General features: G+C 37.0%; 1 protein-coding gene across 2 annotated transcripts in view; it reads left to right on the top strand.

Annotated features, from left to right (window-relative positions):
- SAMD12 (sterile alpha motif domain containing 12) overlaps positions 1-21,647 on the top strand; it is a 169,264-nt gene that overhangs the window by 38,730 nt on the left and 108,887 nt on the right. Inside the window, exon 3 of one of the 2 annotated variants that reach the window (XM_062570568.1) lies at positions 8,101-8,200. In XM_062570568.1, the coding sequence (XP_062426552.1) occupies positions 8,101-8,200 (100 nt within the window). Of the gene's footprint in view, positions 1-8,100; positions 8,231-21,647 lie in introns of both variants that reach the window. The other variant, XM_062570567.1, reaches the window with a different exon arrangement.

The raw sequence follows: 21,647 nt of genomic DNA, 5'->3' as shown, positions 1-21,647 counted from the left end.
AGCCTTTTAACTAGTTTAATCCCTCTATTACTTGTTTACTTTCCAGATCAATCCTGTTGTTTTTCATCATTTGTTTCATTTTTTCCCCTCATAGTCTGTTTGTAACATATCCAAGTTGGAGGCACAAGTAGAGAAAGTAGTGGATTGGGTCAATCCAGGTATTGCTTGAAAGCTCGATAAACCAGCAGACAGGTCTTATCAGTCTTTGAGTAGGGAGTAGTGTTATGTTGATCTAGGATCCTGGTGTAGAAGTTACTCTTGCCTAGGGCTGACTCTGCTCAGATGTCCTCCTGTCACGATTCCCATCTGTCGTGCCTCTTCCCTCCTGTGAGATCAGAGGGGTATTCCTGTTTGTCCAGTGGCTGTAATGAGGGGACCGTGATCTGTCTGAGTCCATTTTGTGTCTCTCCTTGAACTGCAGGTATGTATGAGGCAGCTAGGAGTCACCAAGGCCTGCAGTGTTCCTGGAGCCTTGAACATCTTGTCTGGAGTTCATTATGCTTGTCAGACACAGAAAGGTGGCTACACAGAGCTGCTTGCCTTACAAACCTATATATTTTGAGAACATAGATTTAGGTGAACCAGAAGGCACTGTGGCTCTACTTACTCTTCTACCATACGATGATGAGAAGTAAATCCCTTTTATATGTATAGGAAGTCGACTGTCGTTTGTGGGACACCACACGTGGACGCTGATGGCAGGCAGCGTGGTGTGGCCCTGCACCAGTGTGCCAAGCTAGGAAAGGAAAGAGCACCTGTGGGACTCTAACGGGCGTGACCAAGGTAGGGAAGGGCTGCGGTGCAGTTTGGGTGCCACGTCCGGAGGCACACCTTTCAGCATCGGCCGGTACTAACAGATGTGAACTACCTGCTGGCTGTGCAGTCTCCAGTTCCTGCCCTTGTGTCGTTGTATGATGCCCTCCACCGTGCTGAGGACATCACGAGTTAGGCCAAGCAGTTACATTTTATGCATTGCTACGTGGAGCAAGCGAGCTTGGTGCTGGGTTGCAAACATGAAATGCGAGCTTACTTCTCAGAGGGTGCAAGGGACTAACTGAACGTGTTTCTAGCATGATTGAGGAGACCTGGTAGGTCTCCCATGGCTGTGTGGCGTTCGTTGAAAGTGGATGCTGCGTGTTCGATCTTAGGTGTGTTTGTGTTGTACAATGGCCTCTAGAGTCACTGTTTTAATCCTTCTTGGTGGCATTGATAGTAATTTATTTCCTGTTTAAAAACAAAGCCATTGCAAAGCAGGCCTTTAAAGCAGGCTTTGTTTAAACTAAATTGCAAGGACTTACTTAAAAATCTTTTATCTACTATACTGACTTTGGTTTATTTTCTGCAGTGACTTAAGTAATAAATTAAAATGCAGGCATTTGAATTTCTGATCCAATTAAAGTTTTAAGTACTCCAATTTTGTCATTATAAGAGGCAGTGTCTTGTAAAATGTTTTCCTTTATTTCTTTTTTAAAATAGAGGAACACACTTCCTTTTGTTTGTCATTTTCATCTCTTAAATAAAATTCTATTAATTTATTTCAAATTAGATTAAATGAATTAAAATTCTGAATTATACCAACTGGAACATAACACAATGGAGGTTTCAGTGTTTTATGGGGTGTGCTTATTATTGCAATTTTTGTTAGTCTATGTTAGTCTGTTAGTTTGACTATCTGAGAAAGCGTATTTCTAAAGCAAAAATGTGTCCTTTCCAAACTCTTCAATATTTTAAGATATCATATAAAAATACATTCACAGCCCTTACTCATTTAATCTGTTCTTTCCAGAACTGAAAACTTGGCTTTTATGTTAGTCATTAATTCTGAATTTTATATAGGCAGTTTAACTTTGGAGAAGTAATATGGAAATACATGAAAAAGATTCTTACTTTCTCAGTTTTAGAAATACAGCCCAAGCATGTTCAGAAAAAAAAATGATTTAGTGATTTTGAGATTCTTATTGGGCATTGATGCTTCTGCTGCTTCTTATAATAAATTATGAAAATGATGGTGTTAGTCTTGCTTACTGAACAGCCTGACAGATTTGATAGAAACTTACCTTTTGGAGTTACATAGTTTAAGTTCACTGCTATACCTGCTTATATCAAATATACAATTTTATTTTTATAATTTTTAAATATATACATGAACCTTCATAATTTACTTGCAGAAGGTATTTGCATTTTGATTAAAATATATTTCATTACTTCTCAACTTCATGAATAGTGATCCCACTTACTTCCTCCCATCCTCTTTTTGTCTGATCACAGACAAACCAGTGCTTTTCTGCCACATTATAAGGTTTCCTGCCCTAGTCTGCGTTACTGTACGGGTCACAGTCACCCATCGCGTACTGTCTGTCCCATCAGGCGGCAGTGACCTTACTGGGTTCCTTTGCTACTCCTGTGCCTTCTCTCGCAGCGTACAGCCTCCCGTTCTCTCAACGGCCGCGCTGGGTTAATGCCAAGCAGGTGTACTCGAGGTGTGCGCAGCGTGGTGGCTTCGTGTCTGAAACAGCTAGCAGAGCTCAGCTGGTAAATGATGGTGTTTCTCCTCCCAGCTTTGCCTTGCTCGTGTCTTTTGACCGGCAGAGCTGTAACAAGAGCAGCGCGACTTTGTCCTTTGCTAGTTTAACTGTAAACCCTGGAGCCGAGAGAGTCTCATGATGTGTGTTGGAACAGAACCTGCCTTCGTGCTTTAAGAAGCATCTCTTTTATTCAGGCTCTGTTTTATATAACTTTATTTGGTAGAAAGTATAGAGCCTGACTTTGGATAAATTTGTGGGTAAATGTGCATGGACTTTGCTTATGTGTCGATGATCACACTGTGCTCAGTGTGCAGGCAAATTGGATGTCACAAATGGTATCAGGCCTGCAGTCTTCTAGGAGACTCGCTCCCTTGCTCAAACGAGGAACATGATCTCCAGGTTCGCTGGATTTTGGAATCCAAGCACACTCACAAATGCACAACATACTTGATTTTGAGGCGATTTTTTCAAATAATTTGAATCACAATGCGTGAAGTGTTTTTAATAGTTATGTTCAATCTGTTATCACTCAAAAACACAAGTATTTTCTTTTATTATTATTTTCCAGTGCAAAATACAGTAAGTGGAGAAATTCTGGTGAATACATTGACCTGACAATTGGAAATTGGCTGTAAGGCTGATGAAAAAACTTGTTTGTCACTGCTTAGGAAGAACAAGGCTTGGTTGCTAATGCTATTCTAAACACTGAAATACTCTGTCTAATAATGCCCGAGCTATCGATCTGGTTTATGTATTTATTTATATTTTTCTTGAGTTAATGATTTTAGATACTGTATGCTGTGCATCATGGAACACAGAGTGTGACATTGTGTTGTGTATTAAATATGCTGGGCTTTTTTTCCTCTTGGTGTAGTCATTTTTATAGCTAGGTGTACACATAGCCAAAACTGTGTTTAGGAAATTTAGAGGACAGTTTGATGCAAAATCTTGAAGAAACAGATTTTATTCAATATACAAAGAAAGATCTGAATACTGAAGGCTTTTATACATATTGGATCTACGTATGGCACACAACTTGCATAGCGTTCTGCAGCATTAAAACTTATTAAATCATTGCTAACAAAGGGCAATTTTAGGATGAGTTTATGTTAGGAAAAAGAAACAGAAAGACCAATTTTTATCTTTTTATATCAGTTTGGCCCTACTGTTTGATTGATCTGATGAACAAAAATAAAGTATAGCATGATGTGTCTTCCACCTGTCTAGATTTTTCTTAGTGGTTTCTACACACTTAGTTTCTATATGCTTATTTTGTAGGTATGTTTTTATGGTCACGATGGTCATGGTCATGTTCCTTGGATACTGAGAATCTTCTAATATAAATAAAATCTAGCTTTAGGGCAGGTTAGAAATTCACAGATGAGTATTGTGGTAAAGAAGGTTGACTTTATTAATAAGCTTAAATCTGGAGCATCTAGTTAAAGAGCCTTTAGGTTATGACAACCCTAAATAAAGGTGATGACAATACTATTTATAACCATTGCTTCAAAATGCCAATATTCTTCTAACTCATCAAGCCCTTATGAATTAGAAAACTAAACATAATGCTTGGTGTTGCTATAGTTTCTATGATTAAAAAAATGCCCTATTTGGAGTGCAGTTACAGTCTTGTTGGACACTACGGTGTCACAGAAAAGTGCAGAGGAGTTACAATTCTGAGCACTGACAGTAAAGAATTGCAGTGTATATTCGCTGTACAGTGATTTGTGTATTACACTACATAATAACTACATTTGTAACCACATTTCAGTTCCACAGGCATGGAGAGAAATGTTACTTTGGTGCTCCAGTTGCTGATAAACTTGGTTATTTAGATATGTAATACAACAATGTTTAAGCCTATTAAAAGGAGAATAACTGCTGAACTGAAAACAGCATCCTCCCTCCAGTTATAATAAACATTTTCATCACCTGTGTACTTCCAACTAGGAATAAATAGCTTGTAAAGCTATTGTCAGTTATGTATATATTTGTATGTATATATTTATAATTTAGACATTTTTATGACACAAGAAAAGCCATTAAAATTTTATTTTTCAGGGGCTGACAGCTCTAGTCTTCAAAAATTTGAAAAGCAATACTTAGAAATATCTTTAAATTTCAGCAGAAATTCTTAGAGATTCATATGTTCATATGTTAGTCTTCTAATCCCCAGTTATTGGGGGTTTCTGTGGAATCAGAGACACTGCTACTATTACACAGCTATTTTTACTTTTTTCCCCCCCTTTGATGTATTTGTAAAGGAAATGCATTTTTATACGCCTGTAATAAAAATCGGTTAACTGATTTTTTTTTTTTTTTTTTTTTTTTTTTTTTTTGATATTGGACCCTTCCTTGAAATTCATTCTCTTTCTTGTTTGACTTGAGTAGCAGTAACAAACAGAGTGGAGCCGTTCAAAGAGGAGCCTTGTGTCTTCATAGCTGAGCAAGGTACGCTGATGGGACGTTTCTGTGCACGCAGAAGCTGTCCCTTCTCCAGATCTCTGCTGCGTCCTGTCTATACAGAAGACTGGTCTCTTTCCTGGAAGGGCTAGCGGTAAAGCAAGCACCGTCCCTGTTACAGCACAGGGTAAACAGCCCTCAAATTTGCTGTTTCTGTGGCTACAAGTCTGTCGATCACACTTTTGCCTGCTGTAGGTTGGTAGGTGCCAGTGTAAGACTAGAAACAATTATTTGAGGGGATATGTGGTTTTGCCCGTTATTTTGAGAGCTACATATTTCAATGGTGTATGCTTGCTTCTTCAGAACAGAATCCATGTTTCTAGTGAGTGTTTTTATTTGAAACAAAAAAAAAAGGGTTAAGCTAAGGGGTGTGTGTTTTACTATATATTCAACTACATTTTTTGTGCCATTTATTTAACTTTTACCCAGGTGGTGAAAAAGAGAGAGGGAAAGATGACACAAGAAATTCACAACATATTTGCCAGTCAGAATTTTAGTTCTTACATGTTCCCTGGATGTAAGTTAGTATTCCTTGCATGATGTCCTTTATGGACAAAATAAGACGTGCAAAACACTAGCTTAAAATTGCTTCTGTCCTTTGGGTTTCTAGTAATGAAAAATTTCAAAGCAACTTTGAAAAGGTCTGTCTGACAAAGTAATCTGCATAAATGTGGTAATAAACCCTGTCTGGCAATATCAAGGGAATCTGCCATGGAGAAAAACGGTTGAGATGACGTTCTTCACCTCCAATCTTTACAGAAAAACAACTCTTAACCATGTACCACAGCACCCAAGGAACTGGAGGATAGGTATTTTGCATTTACAACATGGGAACAGATACTTTGAAACTGATTTTATTCTGGAGACCCAGTTCTTTTAAAAAATCATGAAGTAAATGGATACAATGGTATTCTCACTCCTATATATCAACAATGTCCAATGTTAAATACTTATTGTTAGTAATAACTGCACATTTATGTAAAGTTATTTAGTCTGCTGGACAGAGACTGTTGCAAAAAAGATGGAATCACTTTGAATATATTTTCTTGGGTTTTTGTTTGTTTATTGGGATGTACTGGGACTCACGGCCTGGAAAGGCTGTGGAGGCAGCATCCTTGCAGATACTCAGAAGTTGTCTGGACACAGTCATGGGCAACTCTAGGTGATCCTGTGTGAGCATGGGGGTTGGAGTGGATAATCTCTGGAGGTCCCTTCCAACTTCAGCCGTTCTGTGAACTATATCCCTGTAGTTCTGTTCTTGTAGAACTCAACATTTTTATATTTTTAAAAAAAAATCTTTTATGTGGAAGTGAATTGTTTGATTAAATGAAATACAGCTTTATACATACAATAATACGATTGACTTAATCTGTGTGGTTTATATTTTTAAACTGTTAATCTATTTATTCAGCTAGTGTATTATAAAAACTAAATTTTAATGGGAGAATGGATTGAAGTCTTTTTACTTCTTGTAAGGAGGTGACACTTGAAGTGGTAAGCAGGAGTTATTTCCACTTTGTATAACAGTGAATGTAGGAGAGTTAAAGGATAAAAAGGAGGCTTTAAACCTGAAGTACTTATAAATATCACTATAACTTGGAACCATGTCAACTGAAATGCTCAGTGTGAATAGGTATCACTAACTCTACCTTCATTGGTGTGTAGTCTGCTATTTCTTGACAGAACCAGTCTTTAAGCTTGTTAGAAGTAGAATTTTGTAGCAAAATCTTTTTTGATTGTAGTTGAGGAACATGCTTGATGTAATAATGATACTCTTGATCCTTCTGTGGTTATATCAAAACTGAGACACAGAGATAGGTCTGACTTGTGAGTTTGGAGGCTTCAGCCTTGTCAAAGGCTGCAACTGTTGCCCTTTAGGTGCAGTCAAAAGTCTGACACTTCTACGCTGAGGTTGAGTTTGCCTGCAAGAACACTTGCTTTAGGCTAATCTCTTTGGTCTAGTTACTGGTCTTAGCTCAGAGCTTAACAATGATTTACTTGGTGTTGATGACCTGTCTTTGTATGATTAATTTCCCACATTTGCATAGATGGAAGAGCTCAAGTTGCCTGAGGGTCCTTTGGTTTTGGGTGTTGGAGATGGGTGAGGAGGAGTATGTAACTATATTTAACTGTGTATGTAGTTGTGAGAGAGAGCACCAGGGTTTGGCTCACAATAATGATTGCAATATAGAAACAGTCATTAGGGGGGCAGTTATTCCATACCATTCCTGATTGGTAGTACTGATTGTAGTCATGTGTATCTCTAATTTTTCTAAACATGTAATAGTAAACTAGTCAACCCTCCAGTTTGTTTTACAGCTAGTCTGGCTATCATGTGAGAATAGCTGTATTTTAAGAAAGTTCTGATTTACATTATAATGTGATTTTGGTTTGAAATGTGATTACCTGAAATGGGCCCTGTGTGGGGATCAGTTGTTCAGTGGTGCCAGATTTCACTAGCTTCTGACTTTTCATAGGGCTGCAGCTATTGTCTGTCATACAATTAACAGATCAAGAGATTGTTCTCCAAGCCAGCACTGAAGTTCAGGCTGGGTTCTTTCCATTAGGACTATTCAGTTCTCTGTTTTTATCTCTCTGCTGTATGTAATCTGTTCCTTCTGCAGCAATGGAAACTGCACAAGTGTGATGAAGAGAAGAAATAGGCTTACATTTTTAAAAGTCTGTTTTTCACCTGTAAACTCACTGTGTTTGTTACAAACTATAAAATGCAAAATCCAGAGCTTCCCTATGCCAAATGTACCACTGTTATTTTGAGCAAAATCACATTTTTTTATATATTTATCTAGGAAGTTTATGAGTAGGTAACAAATAGATTCTGAACCAGTAGTTATACTTAGTAGTTCTGAAATGACTTAAAATACAAGACTGTAACAAAAACTTAAAAAAATACTCTGCTGTGTTTTTTTTTTCCTTCCCTCCCCCCCCTTTTTTAAAATAAGACCAGGACTTTTAACATCTTGGCAGTCCATGAAGTAAAATACTTCTGAGCAACGTATAGCATTTATTATTTTAATATCTTACATGCATTTGACCAAGCCAAATTTCTGAAATGTGTGTGGACTAAATATCATTTTTCATTCTGTGTTTCTAGTCTGGTACTGTGAAGCTGACCAAGCCAGTAGCTCTGTGGAGCCAGCAGGATGTCTGCAAGTGGTTGAAGAAACATTGCCCAAATCAGTATCAAATCTACAGTGAGTCATTCAAACAGCATGACATAACGGGTAAAGTATGCAATATCAGAAATATTTTACTTAAAATGGGGCAAATCATATTTTACATTGTTGTTTAGATTTTAACTGTACACTAAAGGCTTTTTGTTAGTTGTATGACTCAAGAATTGTTTGGAGTAGTGGGAATATACCATCTTGCACTGACTGTAGTGAGTAGGTGAATATTTACATCTCTCTTTAAAAAAAAAATAAATAAGAACAGATTGTTCAAGGTTAATATAATGAGAAAAGAAGAAGACAGAGTATGCATGTGGAAAGGAGTTGGACCTGAGACTACCTACTCTTGTGTTTGCAGCTTGCACTGTTAAAAACTTGGAATTTGCTTTTGAAATGTTCATCCCAAATCAAAACAAAAGCCAAAACATTAAGAAAAGTCTTATGAGGAAAAATGTAGAGGGAGGGGTGGGTTTCCACTTTTTTTTTGAGGTGTTTCACTTTAAAGAGATCATATTCTCTTTTGAGTTTTTCTTTTGTTTTTTGTTTTTAAATTCAACTTAAAATCCTTGACATGTAGGATGCCAAGGCAGCCCAGCTGAGCTCCTCCCTAAGAGTGAAACAGGATCAACATATCAAACTCATTTCTTACAGATATTTGTCTAACTTGTTCTTGAAAATTTGCAATGAAGATCTTTACATCTCTGTATTCCAGTACCTTATGATCTTTAAAGTTAATATTTTCCTAATGTCAGTCTAAACTGTTATTTCCTACCAATGAAGCTGATTTCTGTCTCAAGTGTAGCTGGAGTAAAGGCCATCTTCTTTCCTGCAGCCTTATCTATGTTGGGTGGGAGGGGGTCATCTCACTTATACGTGCTTTTCTTCTCTAGTCTAAAAAATATTTCATCTTTCTACCACAGCTTGTCCTTAAAATACCACCAACACCTGCAAACCCTCAACACTTGGTTTCTTGTCTTAAAATAATACATTAAAAAAAACATTGTATTGTATCTTCCAGTTTTGTTCAGAAGCTAATACTGATTTTGTTGATCTAGTTGACTTGTTAACTCTTTTTCAGTTTGCTGTATTAGTATTTTAGCTGGCCACTTTGAAATGACATAATTTTGTTAAGTAACTGGGTTAATAGAAACACAAATGTAATTTGGGAGTTAATGCCTGGGATATAGGTAAAAATGCTATTAATTTATCTGTAAAAAATTTGATGTATAATATTAATTTGTTCTCTGAAGTGATGGTATCAAACATTGGGAACTGACATTCAGTCATTTAATATCAAGCAGAGATTTCAGTTTTGCATACATTCTCAACAATAATGTGTTAACTAATATGTGTTTTAATCAGTATCTGTTTGTATACGTGTACTTGGAGTGTTTTGTATTTTTCATTGACTCCCACTGCTACTCTTTACTTTCTCGTACTATATGAGTGATTGCCAACATGGCAAACTGAAACTACTGATCTTCATTGATTACATAGCCTTATACATAGATATATGCTTATGCAAGAGAGAAGTTTTGGTGCTTAACCATGGTGCTTGTTTCCTCTGTTTTGTCATCTGTTTCTCAGTATCTTAAATGTAATCCATAAGAATGTGGTCTGTGCCTCTACCCATGTGTGTAGAGCTGACTGCCTCAAGCTACCAGAAAGAACTTGAAATTAAGATCTTTTTCACTTTTTCTACTACTATGTTACATGTTGTCTCTTTCTGGAATTAAAGCATTGTGAGAAGAATTTGAAGGGAAGAAAAGGTTGTTTTCCTTTTGATATAAACATACATGGAAGTCCTATAGCGTCTTTGTAGATATGCAAAAAATTGGAACTTTATAGACCTTTATGAGAAAGGTGAATCAAGATCAATCTTTGATACTTTACACAGAAGAGATACAAGGAGAGTGTTAGTATAAGTGTTAGAAAGTAAGTATGCAGTAAAGAAAATGACTTCAGTACAGTAACTGCCAAAGAAAAAAAGAAATATGATCAATATTTGTAAAGATTTTAAGAAGTATACTGTGAGTATATTAGTGTACTATGAATGAAATCAATAACTCAGATGATATTTACAGTGCTGTTGGTCCCTGTGATCGCAATTATTTGAAATCTAACAAAGTGATAGAATAGTGGATCGTGACCCAAAAATGCAAAACATGAAAAGAGCAAGACAACTGTTCTAGCTAATATGTAGATTAAACTGAGGCAGTGTAACTATTTGTGTACACATTAATATGTGCACTATGTACCTTTAATATGGCTATGGAAAAGTGATGTTATTGTTGAAAATTCTTTGGAATTCTAATGACTTTTACAACCTTCTTTAATATGGAAAAATATGATGGAAACGAAGATGGAAACGATGGAAAATGATTTAAAAAATGGTATTTAGACCTTGCTTGGAGATAAAAATCTAAGGCATGGTCATAAGCCAGGAAAATACTCTTGGGCAAAAACATAGCTAGCAGCTGTTGGACATACGTGTTGAGAAGTCTGGCACCTTAAGTATTTGAGATTATTAACAGCTGATTATAGTTAGCTGTGTTAGGGGCAAAAATACAAAACAAAGTGTATTTTTTTTTTTTTGTATAGAGCTTTTTCTTTTATACCACCCCAGACAAATAACCAGCTGTAGATGCATAAGAAAAAGATGCTTACTCTGTTGATACACACAACAACAAAGAAGAAAGAGCTTCATATTATCAATGGCCTTGAAGAGGTGACAGGACAGAGTGCACTCTCATCAAGTGTGCAGGTGACACCAAATTCTGAGGAGCAATCGATACACTTAGGGGCAGGGCTGCCAATTCAGAGGAACCATGAGGACAATCAGGCAGTGGAGCAGGTTGCCTAGGGAGGTTGTGCAGTCTGCATCCTGGGAGAGTTTCAAACAGCAGCTAGACAAAGTCCTGAGCAGCCTGCTCTAGTCTGATGGACCTGGTTTTAAGCAGGAGCTAGTTATCTTCTAGTAAGAAGCTGAGTGTGATTTTTTATTATTATTATTTTTATTTTTTTATTATTTTTTTATTTTTTTTAATAGACTCCTCTAGAGTTCAGTGAGAGGAGCATCTGGTTAGGTTGACTTAGCAACAGCTAGGAGACCATTTCCATGGTGTTTATCCCAAAGACAACCAAAACAATTTGAAGGACTGACAGTGACAACTACCAGTGGAGAAAAAATACAACCATAAAAAGGGGTAGGGACAAAGGTGATTGTGGAACCAAGAAAGCAGTGTAGCATTAGGACTTGTCACCAGAGGATTTATAACTACTGGTGGCATTTACATTAGTGTGGGGGGTATAGAATGTTGCTGCAGTTGGCCAGCTTTTTACATCCACTTTACACCAGTATAGTCCAAGGAATAGGACAGAGGAACTGACATGTGCTTTCAGTGTTTGGTTGTGGATTTGAATTTGCTGGATAGCACTACTTTTCAATGTCAGGGGAATTATTTTTGAGAGATGAGTTGTTCTTTAATAGTCTTATCCTCCACCACAGAAATAATTTAAGATTTTTGTTTTCAGCTTAGTAGGAGCAAGACTGGACATAGAATGACCATTTGGAGGAAGGTGATCCATTGAAAAAAATAATAAAGATGCCTACCTAAGTGCTTATTGGTGTGTGATTTTTTGAAAGGAAGCAAGGAAAAGGAACCTTGTTTCACCTCTTATTTTTAGATCATGTTTCCCAGTGTGTTAATGCAGGTCTTCAGAGCATAAGGCTTTAATGCTTTTATTATTAAATAAACCTCATTCTGTCAAAGTAATACCCAAGAGATACCTTGGTCCAAGTGAAGGAATTTGATAGGAGGTACTTGAAAGGACTCAAGCCTTTTTAAATTAAACTTTTAAGGAGAAAAGGAACAGGACTCAGAATAATCTTTTTATAGTTTTAGAAGGGAACAGAACTTACGAATATTCATTAAATACTAAACAGCATTTCAGAAAATGAAATATATGAAAATCTGCTGCAAGTAGACTTAAAATCTTGCTAATTCAATAGCCTCCGAAGATGCTTGCATTGTATCAGCTGTATTGCCTTACATTTTTATGAAATACCCATTCAAGTCCTGCTTTTGCTTTAATTTGTTCCCTTGAATAATATACTTGCAGAATATTGGGGGTTTATCATATCAGCTTAAATAACCCAGGTTATATAACATTTTGGTGAAAAGATAGTCTTGTGGTTTAAGATAGTACACTGGAATTTGGAGAATTCCTGGCTTTGTTTCAGGTTACTCGTGTATCCCTATGCAGCATATTGAATTCTCTTTCTTTTCAGTGTTATGTGGATGTATGGATATTATCAGAGTTACGTTTGCCACAGTCTTCTCTGTTTTGTCCCAAAACTTTGGCAGGTTTTGAGCATTCCTTAGTGTTCTCATTTATCTCAGAAAGCATCTCAATTTATTTACAAAGAAGAAAAAGAATGTTTTTTAATAGAAACAAGAAGAATCTTCATTGTGTCCAAATGGAAAGTATTTCAGATAAAGCATTAGTTGTCTTGCTTGTTTTGCATGTGGCAGTGCTCCTAAGCACAATAGATCTCTCTTCCCACGCAGCATTCATCTGATAGTGGTTTTGTAGAAGACACTTCGATTTCGAGCCGTCTCTGGGAAGCCCTTCGCTATGCAGTGGTGCGAAGGTGAAGCCAACCCTGGCCACGTTCCTTCGTTGTACCTCTGTTCCCCACTTTTTCTGTGAGGTCTGAACAGCATTGTTGGTTGGTAGGCTGTCAAAGCAATCTAGACTACATCCGTCCGTGATTTAAATAAATAAATAAATAAAATCACCGCTTCACACTGGAGAGAGGTTATATTCTGCTACCTGGATAAGATCAGTCTTATTTGCAACAGTCTTCGTGGGCACGTGATGCTTGTGTTGGAAAATGCGAGGGATCCTGTGTCATACTTGTCTGCTCTCAGACTTTTAATATGGAAGTATTCATCCTTCGGGATAAGGCTCCTGTTTGCATAATACATAGCAAAACTGTAACTGTTCTTTTTGCATACAAAAATATCAGAAAAATACTAACTTAACCTTGTGCTGATATAGTGTAAAATTGAAAGAAATTGGATGAGCCAAATACTTGGAAAATGTGAATATGTTTTTTCATTACTGAAGCTCTTATTGATAAAGAAAATTTTGCATGGAAATGGTCTTCTGTCCTGTCTCAGCAGTGGCTCTTGTGTCCAGCTTTTCAGTTAGATTATAGCTCATGCAATATACAGTGCAACTCCCGCAGCAGGTGGCAAAACTGTAATGACTCATGAGAGGTCTAGTATGACCAGGAAAGCTGTTCTGTAGTTGAAAATGGAACAACGAGGTACCTAAGTTACAACTTCCATGAAGTGTCAAAGTAGTGCTCCCATACTAACGTATTTAATTTTTTCTGACAAGTTGACTTTTCTGTGTGGAAAAAATCTATGGACTGTTCTGGTAGAAAGGCTTTTATTTTTTATTTTATTTTTTTTTCTTTTTTTTTTTTAAGCTGGGACAGTAGAATATTTTCTAACTAGCTGCTGTAACAAAATGTTTCTTGTTAAAGAGACCTGCAGCTTGTGAATAAGGGGAAGTAGGCCCTGTGTGCATTAGCTGAAATTTAGTGAATTAGTCATGGGCTAGGCCTAACTTCATTTCTGTGTACAAGCCAGTGGGGAGGGTCCAGTCCCATTATTTGTTAAATAAAACTGTGTGGAGGAAATGGTATCATCATCTACTCAGTTGAATGTGAAAGGGAAATTGCTGAAGGACGATTGAGACTTTTTTTTTTTTTGGCCTTGCTTGCCAATGACATATTAAGAGTTGCTGCTTCTGTATCTACTAAATTTGTAATGAACAGTTTCCATACTCGTCCTTCATTATCTGATGTGAGAACTGCTGTGCAAGTAGTTGATGAATGTTTAACATTGTTTCCTGTCTTGATATTTCTTGGATAAGGTTGTCTTGCTTTGATAAGGTCAGTTCCAGATTTCCATCATGCTCTCTCCACTTGGGAATACCTCCTGGAAAGATCTTGGTTTCCATAAAGGATTCCTCTGCCCTCAGAAGGGCATTGCTCCCCAGCTGCCTGCCTGCCTCTTCTTTACCCTATCACTGTGTATGAATTCAATAAAAGACATGGTGGCCAGATTTGCTGTAGCTTTTACTTCTACGTGATATATAACAGAATCCAATTTGTCTTTGATCTGAAAGGTATATTTTTTGCCATTTAGCTTAGATTTGCAGTTCTCTGTCACTTGAGCTTTAGATAAGTTCTTCTGTACCTTTAGTGCATATATGCTTGGGTGACAGGAGCAAGAGGTATATTGCTCTTCATTTGAAGCAGTGTTTACTTGGACTTTTGCCTGAGTACTTATTCCTCAAGTCCTGTCAGATGCTGGGGAATTAATGCTTTCTAATTAATACAGAAATAATATGATTATTCCTTCCCTATAACACAATCTTTTTTTTTTTTTTTTAACATTTTTAATCTAATTTTATGTTAGCATACCAACTAGAGATCATACCATCTTTTACTCTTCTCCTTGAAAAATCTGACTTTAGTACAGGTTCTTTGTAAACCTGCTTCTTTAAGGAAATACAGATCCTCATTGGTATCATGCAAAACTTGACCCCAGAACGTCTCCCCTTAGCAGTCAGTTTCAAAATGTTTCCTTACTCAGAGGGGAGCTGAAAATGGGAATTAGAGTAAGATATGGAAAGCCATATCAAATGTCTTAGCAAAGCCTATTTCGGAAATTTTCAAACCATATTGTAAAGCTTTGTGGTATTTCCTAGCTTGCTGATAAGGCTGCACAGTGTGTCTGCAAGAAGAACTGAATACTGACTGTGATCTAGTGACAGAGCCCAAATGCTTAGAAGTTACTCACTTAGCTGTGGGACGTTTACCTCATTGTATCTTGGGTGTCTCAGATGTTCAACTTGTGATTCAGAAGACCAAGAAGAGAATAAATTGCTGAAATAATCAATGGAGGGGAGAGAGATACCTCCAGACAGATTAATTTAGTGGACTAAATGTAACCTAAAGAAATGAAACATTTTATGTTCACTTTGTTTTCTCTGTCCATTTACTTCTGTCTTGCTTCAAGTGGGTTTTCTTTTTTTTTGCAAACTTTGAAGCAAATTTTTTTATCAGCTGTTTTTTCTTTACATGCTTTAGGTAAAGTATTCACTACTATATTAATAGTTACAATACGTTGCCAAATATTGAAGTATCACCCTCTTAAGTTTATTGTCAGTTTTTTTTTTTTTTTTTTTTTTTTTTTTTTTTTTTTTACTGGTCTTTGGAACAGTTTCTAATTGTTAGTGATTAACACTATTACTTTACCATGGTTCTTGATTAGTAGGCTGTGTGATCATGTTATCTAGAAGCTAAGCAGCAAGGTGGTTATTGGGAAATCTGGGAGGCATAGGTTGATGGCATAGGAAGTAGCACTGTTAACTCTCTTGACGACACTTCATTTCCTTTTGTCTTTGTTGTTAATAATGATGGAACTACTTCAATATAGTGCTTAAGAGATTGGAGCATTTTTATTAAAACAAAACAAAACAAAAAAATGGAGTCCTTAGTTTAGAAGTGGTCATTTATAGGCTCTCCTATGAATAGCAGCAATTCGAAGTGTAGTGCTCCAAGTGAAGTTTCATTAAGCTGTATTTCTCTGTCACTTTCTTAAAACTTTTGCTGTAGTGTCTGTTGAGTTAGGAACTTGCATTTTGCTAGGCAAAACTGCTTGTTTGTGTACGATAGCATTTTTGAGGTTTCAGTTCCCTTTCTCTTTGGAATCAGGAAAAAAAGGGAGGTGTCAGAAGATCTCCTTCCAGATTACTTGTGTTATTGTCTATGAAGAGATATTTATTTTCTTGTTCTGCAGTGAAGTCAGTTTTATGGCAGAGTTGTAGAGTAAGGAAACTTGGATGGGGAAACTGCTTCAGTGATTAAGTGGAGGAGTTGTTAGAGGGCATTAAAATACTCCACTTTAAAGAAGCAGTGAATTAATTTGCTACTTAGTGGGTGGGTGTTTGTGATATCAGTGAGCAGCTACAGCTGATTCTTTTTATTTTAGCTCGTTATTTGCCAGTGCTATTCATGGTATAAGATTATAGCCTTAATGTAATCTTATTATTTGGCAATATTCCCCAATCTAATAACATGGCTAACTTAATGATAAAACATAGAAGGAAACCCTTAGAGCAGTCCTGAAATGCCAGACCTGGAGGAAGACAGCTCCAAGGGCTGGACTTGTTTTGTGACGCAAAAAGGAAGGATATATTTAATCTCACTCATCCTATCTGTCTGTAATTTCTTGTGTCCCTTCTTTCACCTCAGATTTTAACCATTGCCTAATCTGCCGACTGCTCCCTAAGCAGAAGCCCTCAACCATTTATGCTGTGATTCCATCTTCTGTGCTGTGTCTGTGATGTTATCTGAGTATACTTCGTTAAACAAATCATTTCTTGTTCTATATTTCTGACACATGGATTTCATGTCTTTCATGGCCTCGTGTTCTCAACTATTTCCTTCTTTCTTTCCTATGGACAGTTTGTCAGGGTTGTCGTGGAATTCTCCCCCAAATCAAACATATGCTGTGCAAATGTTCTGCTCCCTGAATTCCCCTGATGTTAGTGAATGAGAGGTAATAGCTGTTCCTAGCTTTCAGTACTTTCCAAGTGTAATTCGATTGATGCTTAGGAAAAAGTGGAAGTACACTTGGGAAGACAGTTTTATTTTTACCTCTTTATTTTGCAAAACTTGAACAAAAGTTCTAAAATGAACTGGAGAGACCTCATTCTTCTTGTCTCACTGCTAAATGTGATAGAAATATTCCTTCTATAGTTGAGTTCAAGGACCTCAGGAATACCTGATGTACGGTGCAATAATTTTTAGTTCCTCAGGGGGGAGCTTACACACAAGCTAACTAACTGATTTTAAGGCTCTGAGTTGGGCTTCCGGTGAACTGTGTTTTCAGTAATACTATCCCTTTATAATCCTGTATTGGGAACCTGCTTTCCAGTCTGAAGCAAATTATCGTAGCTGCTATAGGTTACTGCAGCAGGCTTTATCCCTACAGAATATCAGCATTTGTGCAATCTTTGGTCTGTGACAGCTCCGCTCAGGATTGTGTAAGCCAAGCCAATATCTACTCCTACTTTCTAAGTCTCTTCCAATTTGTAGACCATTGCTTGTCAGTTTGCAATTTTTTCATGTCCCTCTTTGAAAATGGTTCAGTTTGTGGAAATTTCAGCCCAACTAGCTGAGCCTTTTACAGAGAACAAAGAGACTAGAGGGAAAAGCGCTCCTTTCTTCCCTGCCTCCCACATATTATAATAAAAATAAAACCCAAAGCTTTTTTTTTTTTTTTTTTTTTTTCCTGAACAGCTCACATGCTGAAACAGCTGGCCTCTGAAAGTCAAGATTTTCCAAGGGAATAGCCTTCAGTGAAGAAAAGTGTCTCCCACTGTTCCAGTGCAAATTATTTTGTGATTTGATATAGTTAATTGAACAGGTTGAAAGTCTGACAGGGTCCACTGCGGTGCACTTGACACTGAATTTTATCCTTGTTATTGTAGATTGCACAGCTAAAGGAGGTCACAAATACCTGGCTCTTTTAGCAAAGATGTGAGCACCTATCTGCAGTGCTTACCTCTTAATTCAGTGAAAGGAGCTCTTGGAGCAAAAGAAACTGGATTCTGTCCAATCCCTTACTGCATTCAGGAATTTTTTTTTTCAGCCTTTCACCCTGCAAAGATCTGCACATGCTCTGTGAAGTGTTTAGCTGATTCTCCAGATCCTAGAGATGATCAGTGCTTAACTGATACAGGAGAAGCCTTACTGTCATTTCTTTGTGCAGCAGGTTGAACTGCTGCTTTTTTAAGAAGAGCAATTGAATGCTACAAACTTGGGCCTTTCCATTGACTTTGCTACTCTGAACAGAAACCCTGCACACATAAATGTAAGCCTATGCAAAGAAGTGGAATCTTATTAAGTCGTTTTTGTCTGAAACATGGACACCTAGGTTAAACCATGAACCTTCTTAAGCAGTCACATGCCTTTTGTGCATCTTGCTAAAAAACAATGGTTTCATAAAATGAAACCATTAACCTTACTGAGCCCAAATGTATTTGTCAGAGGTGAATTCCATTATGCAGCAATCAGCATTAAGTGGTTAAGCTCAGATAAAATTTGGGAGATTCCCATTGCAATGGCTAATTGTTAACGACAGTGACTGTCTAACATAATCCAATAGGTGAAGTCCTACTTTTAAGGGCTCTGTGTTGGTGCTGAAGATCAGGTGTTCTGTTCTCACTGAACTTCAATGGATACTGGTACATTTTACTATGCATTCAGAAATATCTTGCCACATGTTTACTGCAGAAGCAGTGTTAAAGGATAACAAACATGTCAGAACATGAGCTGTCCAGCAAAAGTCTTGAGGTGCTCTTTCATCTTATCAGACCTCATGCTGCTCCTGAATAGCTTGACAGGAAATAGGGAGAAAATCCTCTTCGCCATGTGGGTGAGAGGAGTCTCCAGGTTCCTCAGACAGAAAGAAACATCACTTCTAAATCACTGGCTTAAAACAAACAAACAAACAAACAACAACAACAAAAAAAACTCTCCCAAAGGGAATTTGAGGTTTTGTTCTGTTTCACAAAATGCTTAACAATTGTACACAGGAGCAAATAGGTATCTTTTTGTCAGTGAACTATGGATTTAAGACAAGCCATCAATGTAATCCAAGTCTTATCAACTGTATAGATTGGGCACCTGCATTCCATAGGGCCTGGTGACATTGTGCTGTGATTGGAGGAAGATCTTTTAGAAATTATTTGATTTCCCCCAATTAAGTTTATACATGTAAACCCCAGTTAATTTCTCTGCAGGTTCTGTTGTGTGCAATGAATTGCAGAATTGAGATGACGTACCTATTCTCAGGTCAAAGTGATATATTTGCCACAGGTTTTCATCTGTGTTGACTTTATAATTTTGAATGTCCGCTTTTTAATGTTTATTTTGCATAGGTTACATAGTTTTCTTTTTTTTATCTTGCAGCATGTGTTCTTAATCTAAATAGAACAGCACTTAAAGAAAATTTGAAGATGGATTAATAGATTTATTCAAAAAACAGTACCAAATATATGACACGCTCAAATGGCTTACAAGAAAATGTTTGTTATGTGTTCTATTTTTTTTGGTGTCGTTGTTAATGTAAACACCCTCTGGAAAAATGCTGAGAATGTGAAAATGTGTTTCAAGCATTTTAAATATATGAAAGTACAGTAGTCCAGTCTGTTGTCAAGTACTAGTTGAACCACAGTGCTAAAATGCTTGTATCTATTGGTTTATGAATGTTATATGCAAGTAAATAAAATTTATTGTATATTGGTTTATCAAAAACAAACAGGAGTGCTTGATTGTGATGAATGTCACCTGTACCCTTTATCGTAAGCTAATCTGCTTCTCAGTTTGCTGTCCACAGATGTGTGCAATCCATTTTGATGTCACATATTCAGACTTGTATCATATTGACTCTTTCCAAAAGCTTTTGTCTGCTCAAAAATGATCTTTGAGATTTTTTTGTTTTAATTACACTCAACACAAGGAGCTACAGACCTGTTAACCTCCTGTCAATTCTGCCAAAATAATGGAACAGTTAATTTGTGTTTCTGTCTACAAAGAATTGTATTGTGAGCTAATACCAGTCATCTCAATGTGCAACCTGTCAAACTAACCTGATACTTTTTTTGGTCATTCTTTTTTCTTTTCCTTTGGCGAGCTTACAAGTGTAGTAGTTAACAGGTACCATGTAGAATATAATATACTTTGATTTCTCATTGCCCCCACAAAGCTTGCAGCTTAGGATCATGTCACATCTTAAACATCTGGCTTTTAAGTCCATATATTGTGCATGGGAGTCAAATTGGTTCACTAACAGATGTCTATGTGCAGTAATGAAAAGGGTCATTATTTGTGTCTCTTGGGTTGACTGGCTGTGCGGTGCCATTCAGATTTTTTTATTGGTTACCTACATTTTGCAGCCAGGAGCAGGACAGGTTAAGAGTACAATGTCATAAAAATAATATGGCTAAGTGATCCTAACAATTTGTTTTACTGTAGTCAAATGTAGTGTAATATATGAAAAATCATTGCATCCTGCAAAAAAATAGCCTGTTTCTTCTTGGAAAGCTGTCTTGAAGGAGAAGATGAATTAAGAGGTCTTGTGAATAGCCAAGTTACATGTACTGTAAATGTAAAGCTAATAGGACTAATTTAATCTCTGGTTTTCTAGTGAATAGCAGAGGCTGTTATGACATGCACAGGTCAGGTCACTTAAGACCTCTGCTGGGATACTATGTGCATTTGTGGTGTTTTAATTCTTAGAATAGCACAGAAAGAAATAGAAATGGGAACCCCAACTTTTCCGAGGCCTGGAAGATAAGCCTTGTGTTGTGATGCTAGAGAAGATGAAACTATTGAAAGGAACAATGATAGGTGACTTGGTAACTGGGTATAGGGGCACCTAGCAGGACAACAGCATGTGTTTGAAAGCTGAAACTGGAAGCTTGGATGACCCAGTAATTGGAAAATGATTTCTGGCTTTTCTGGTCACTCAGCAGTTGAATGGCTTACTAGGAGAAATGGTGGACACTGATGGAATTGAGCTTATAAAAGGTGAGGGAGATGGGTGGAAAAATACCTGGTAACGTGCTGCACACAGCACTCGGACTGCACAATCACAGGGATCCTTTGGCAGAAATATCTGGAGTCTGTGTGCTCCAGTGTACTTTACAACCTTTTCATGTGAATTTGGAGAGAGCTGTTTTCTTTTTGTGGTTTTGTGTTTCTGCTTCTTAAGAATCTAGTTCTTCAGAAGCAGAGACCCCTGGGAAGCTCAAATGAGCAACTATGCATGCCACATAGTGTGAGAAACTAATTAGCAAAACTACAGATAAAATAATCTGCCTAGTTACCAGCTGTTGTTCTTGTTAGCTACAAGTTTTTTTTCCTACTTGCTTAATCAGTAAGTCAGACTGGATGCAGGTAAAACTTCCAATATAGGGCCTTTGTATTCAATAATCTCTGTGTGTAGTATATGTTCTTATATGTTCTCCCAACAGTTCTCCTAGAGCTTGAGTCTATTATATTTGTGTGTGTGTGATCAGAAAGCATGTAGGTTAGATTCATATATTATTTAAAGGCTAACTGAGATTTAAAGCCTTTCTCATGTTCAGTTAGAAGCCCCTTATGACTTGAGTTTTGCAAAACTGAACTGTGTTCAGTGTTGTTTGTCCTTTTTTTAAGGACAGTAGGCTTCCAAGAGATTTTATCTTGATGTGTAAATTTTCTTTAATGAAAACAGAAATAATCACCTATTCAGACAGGTCGGTAGTGTGATAATTGTTAATTTCTTTTGAATTGAGTCTAAATGTCTGTTTCTTCTTATTTCTATGAGAAATCTCA

The sequence above is a fragment of the Rhea pennata genome, chromosome 2, assembly GCF_028389875.1.
Source record: "Rhea pennata isolate bPtePen1 chromosome 2, bPtePen1.pri, whole genome shotgun sequence".
Taxonomy (NCBI): domain Eukaryota; kingdom Metazoa; phylum Chordata; class Aves; order Rheiformes; family Rheidae; genus Rhea; species Rhea pennata.
This window is presented reverse-complemented; position numbering and strand designations above follow the sequence as displayed.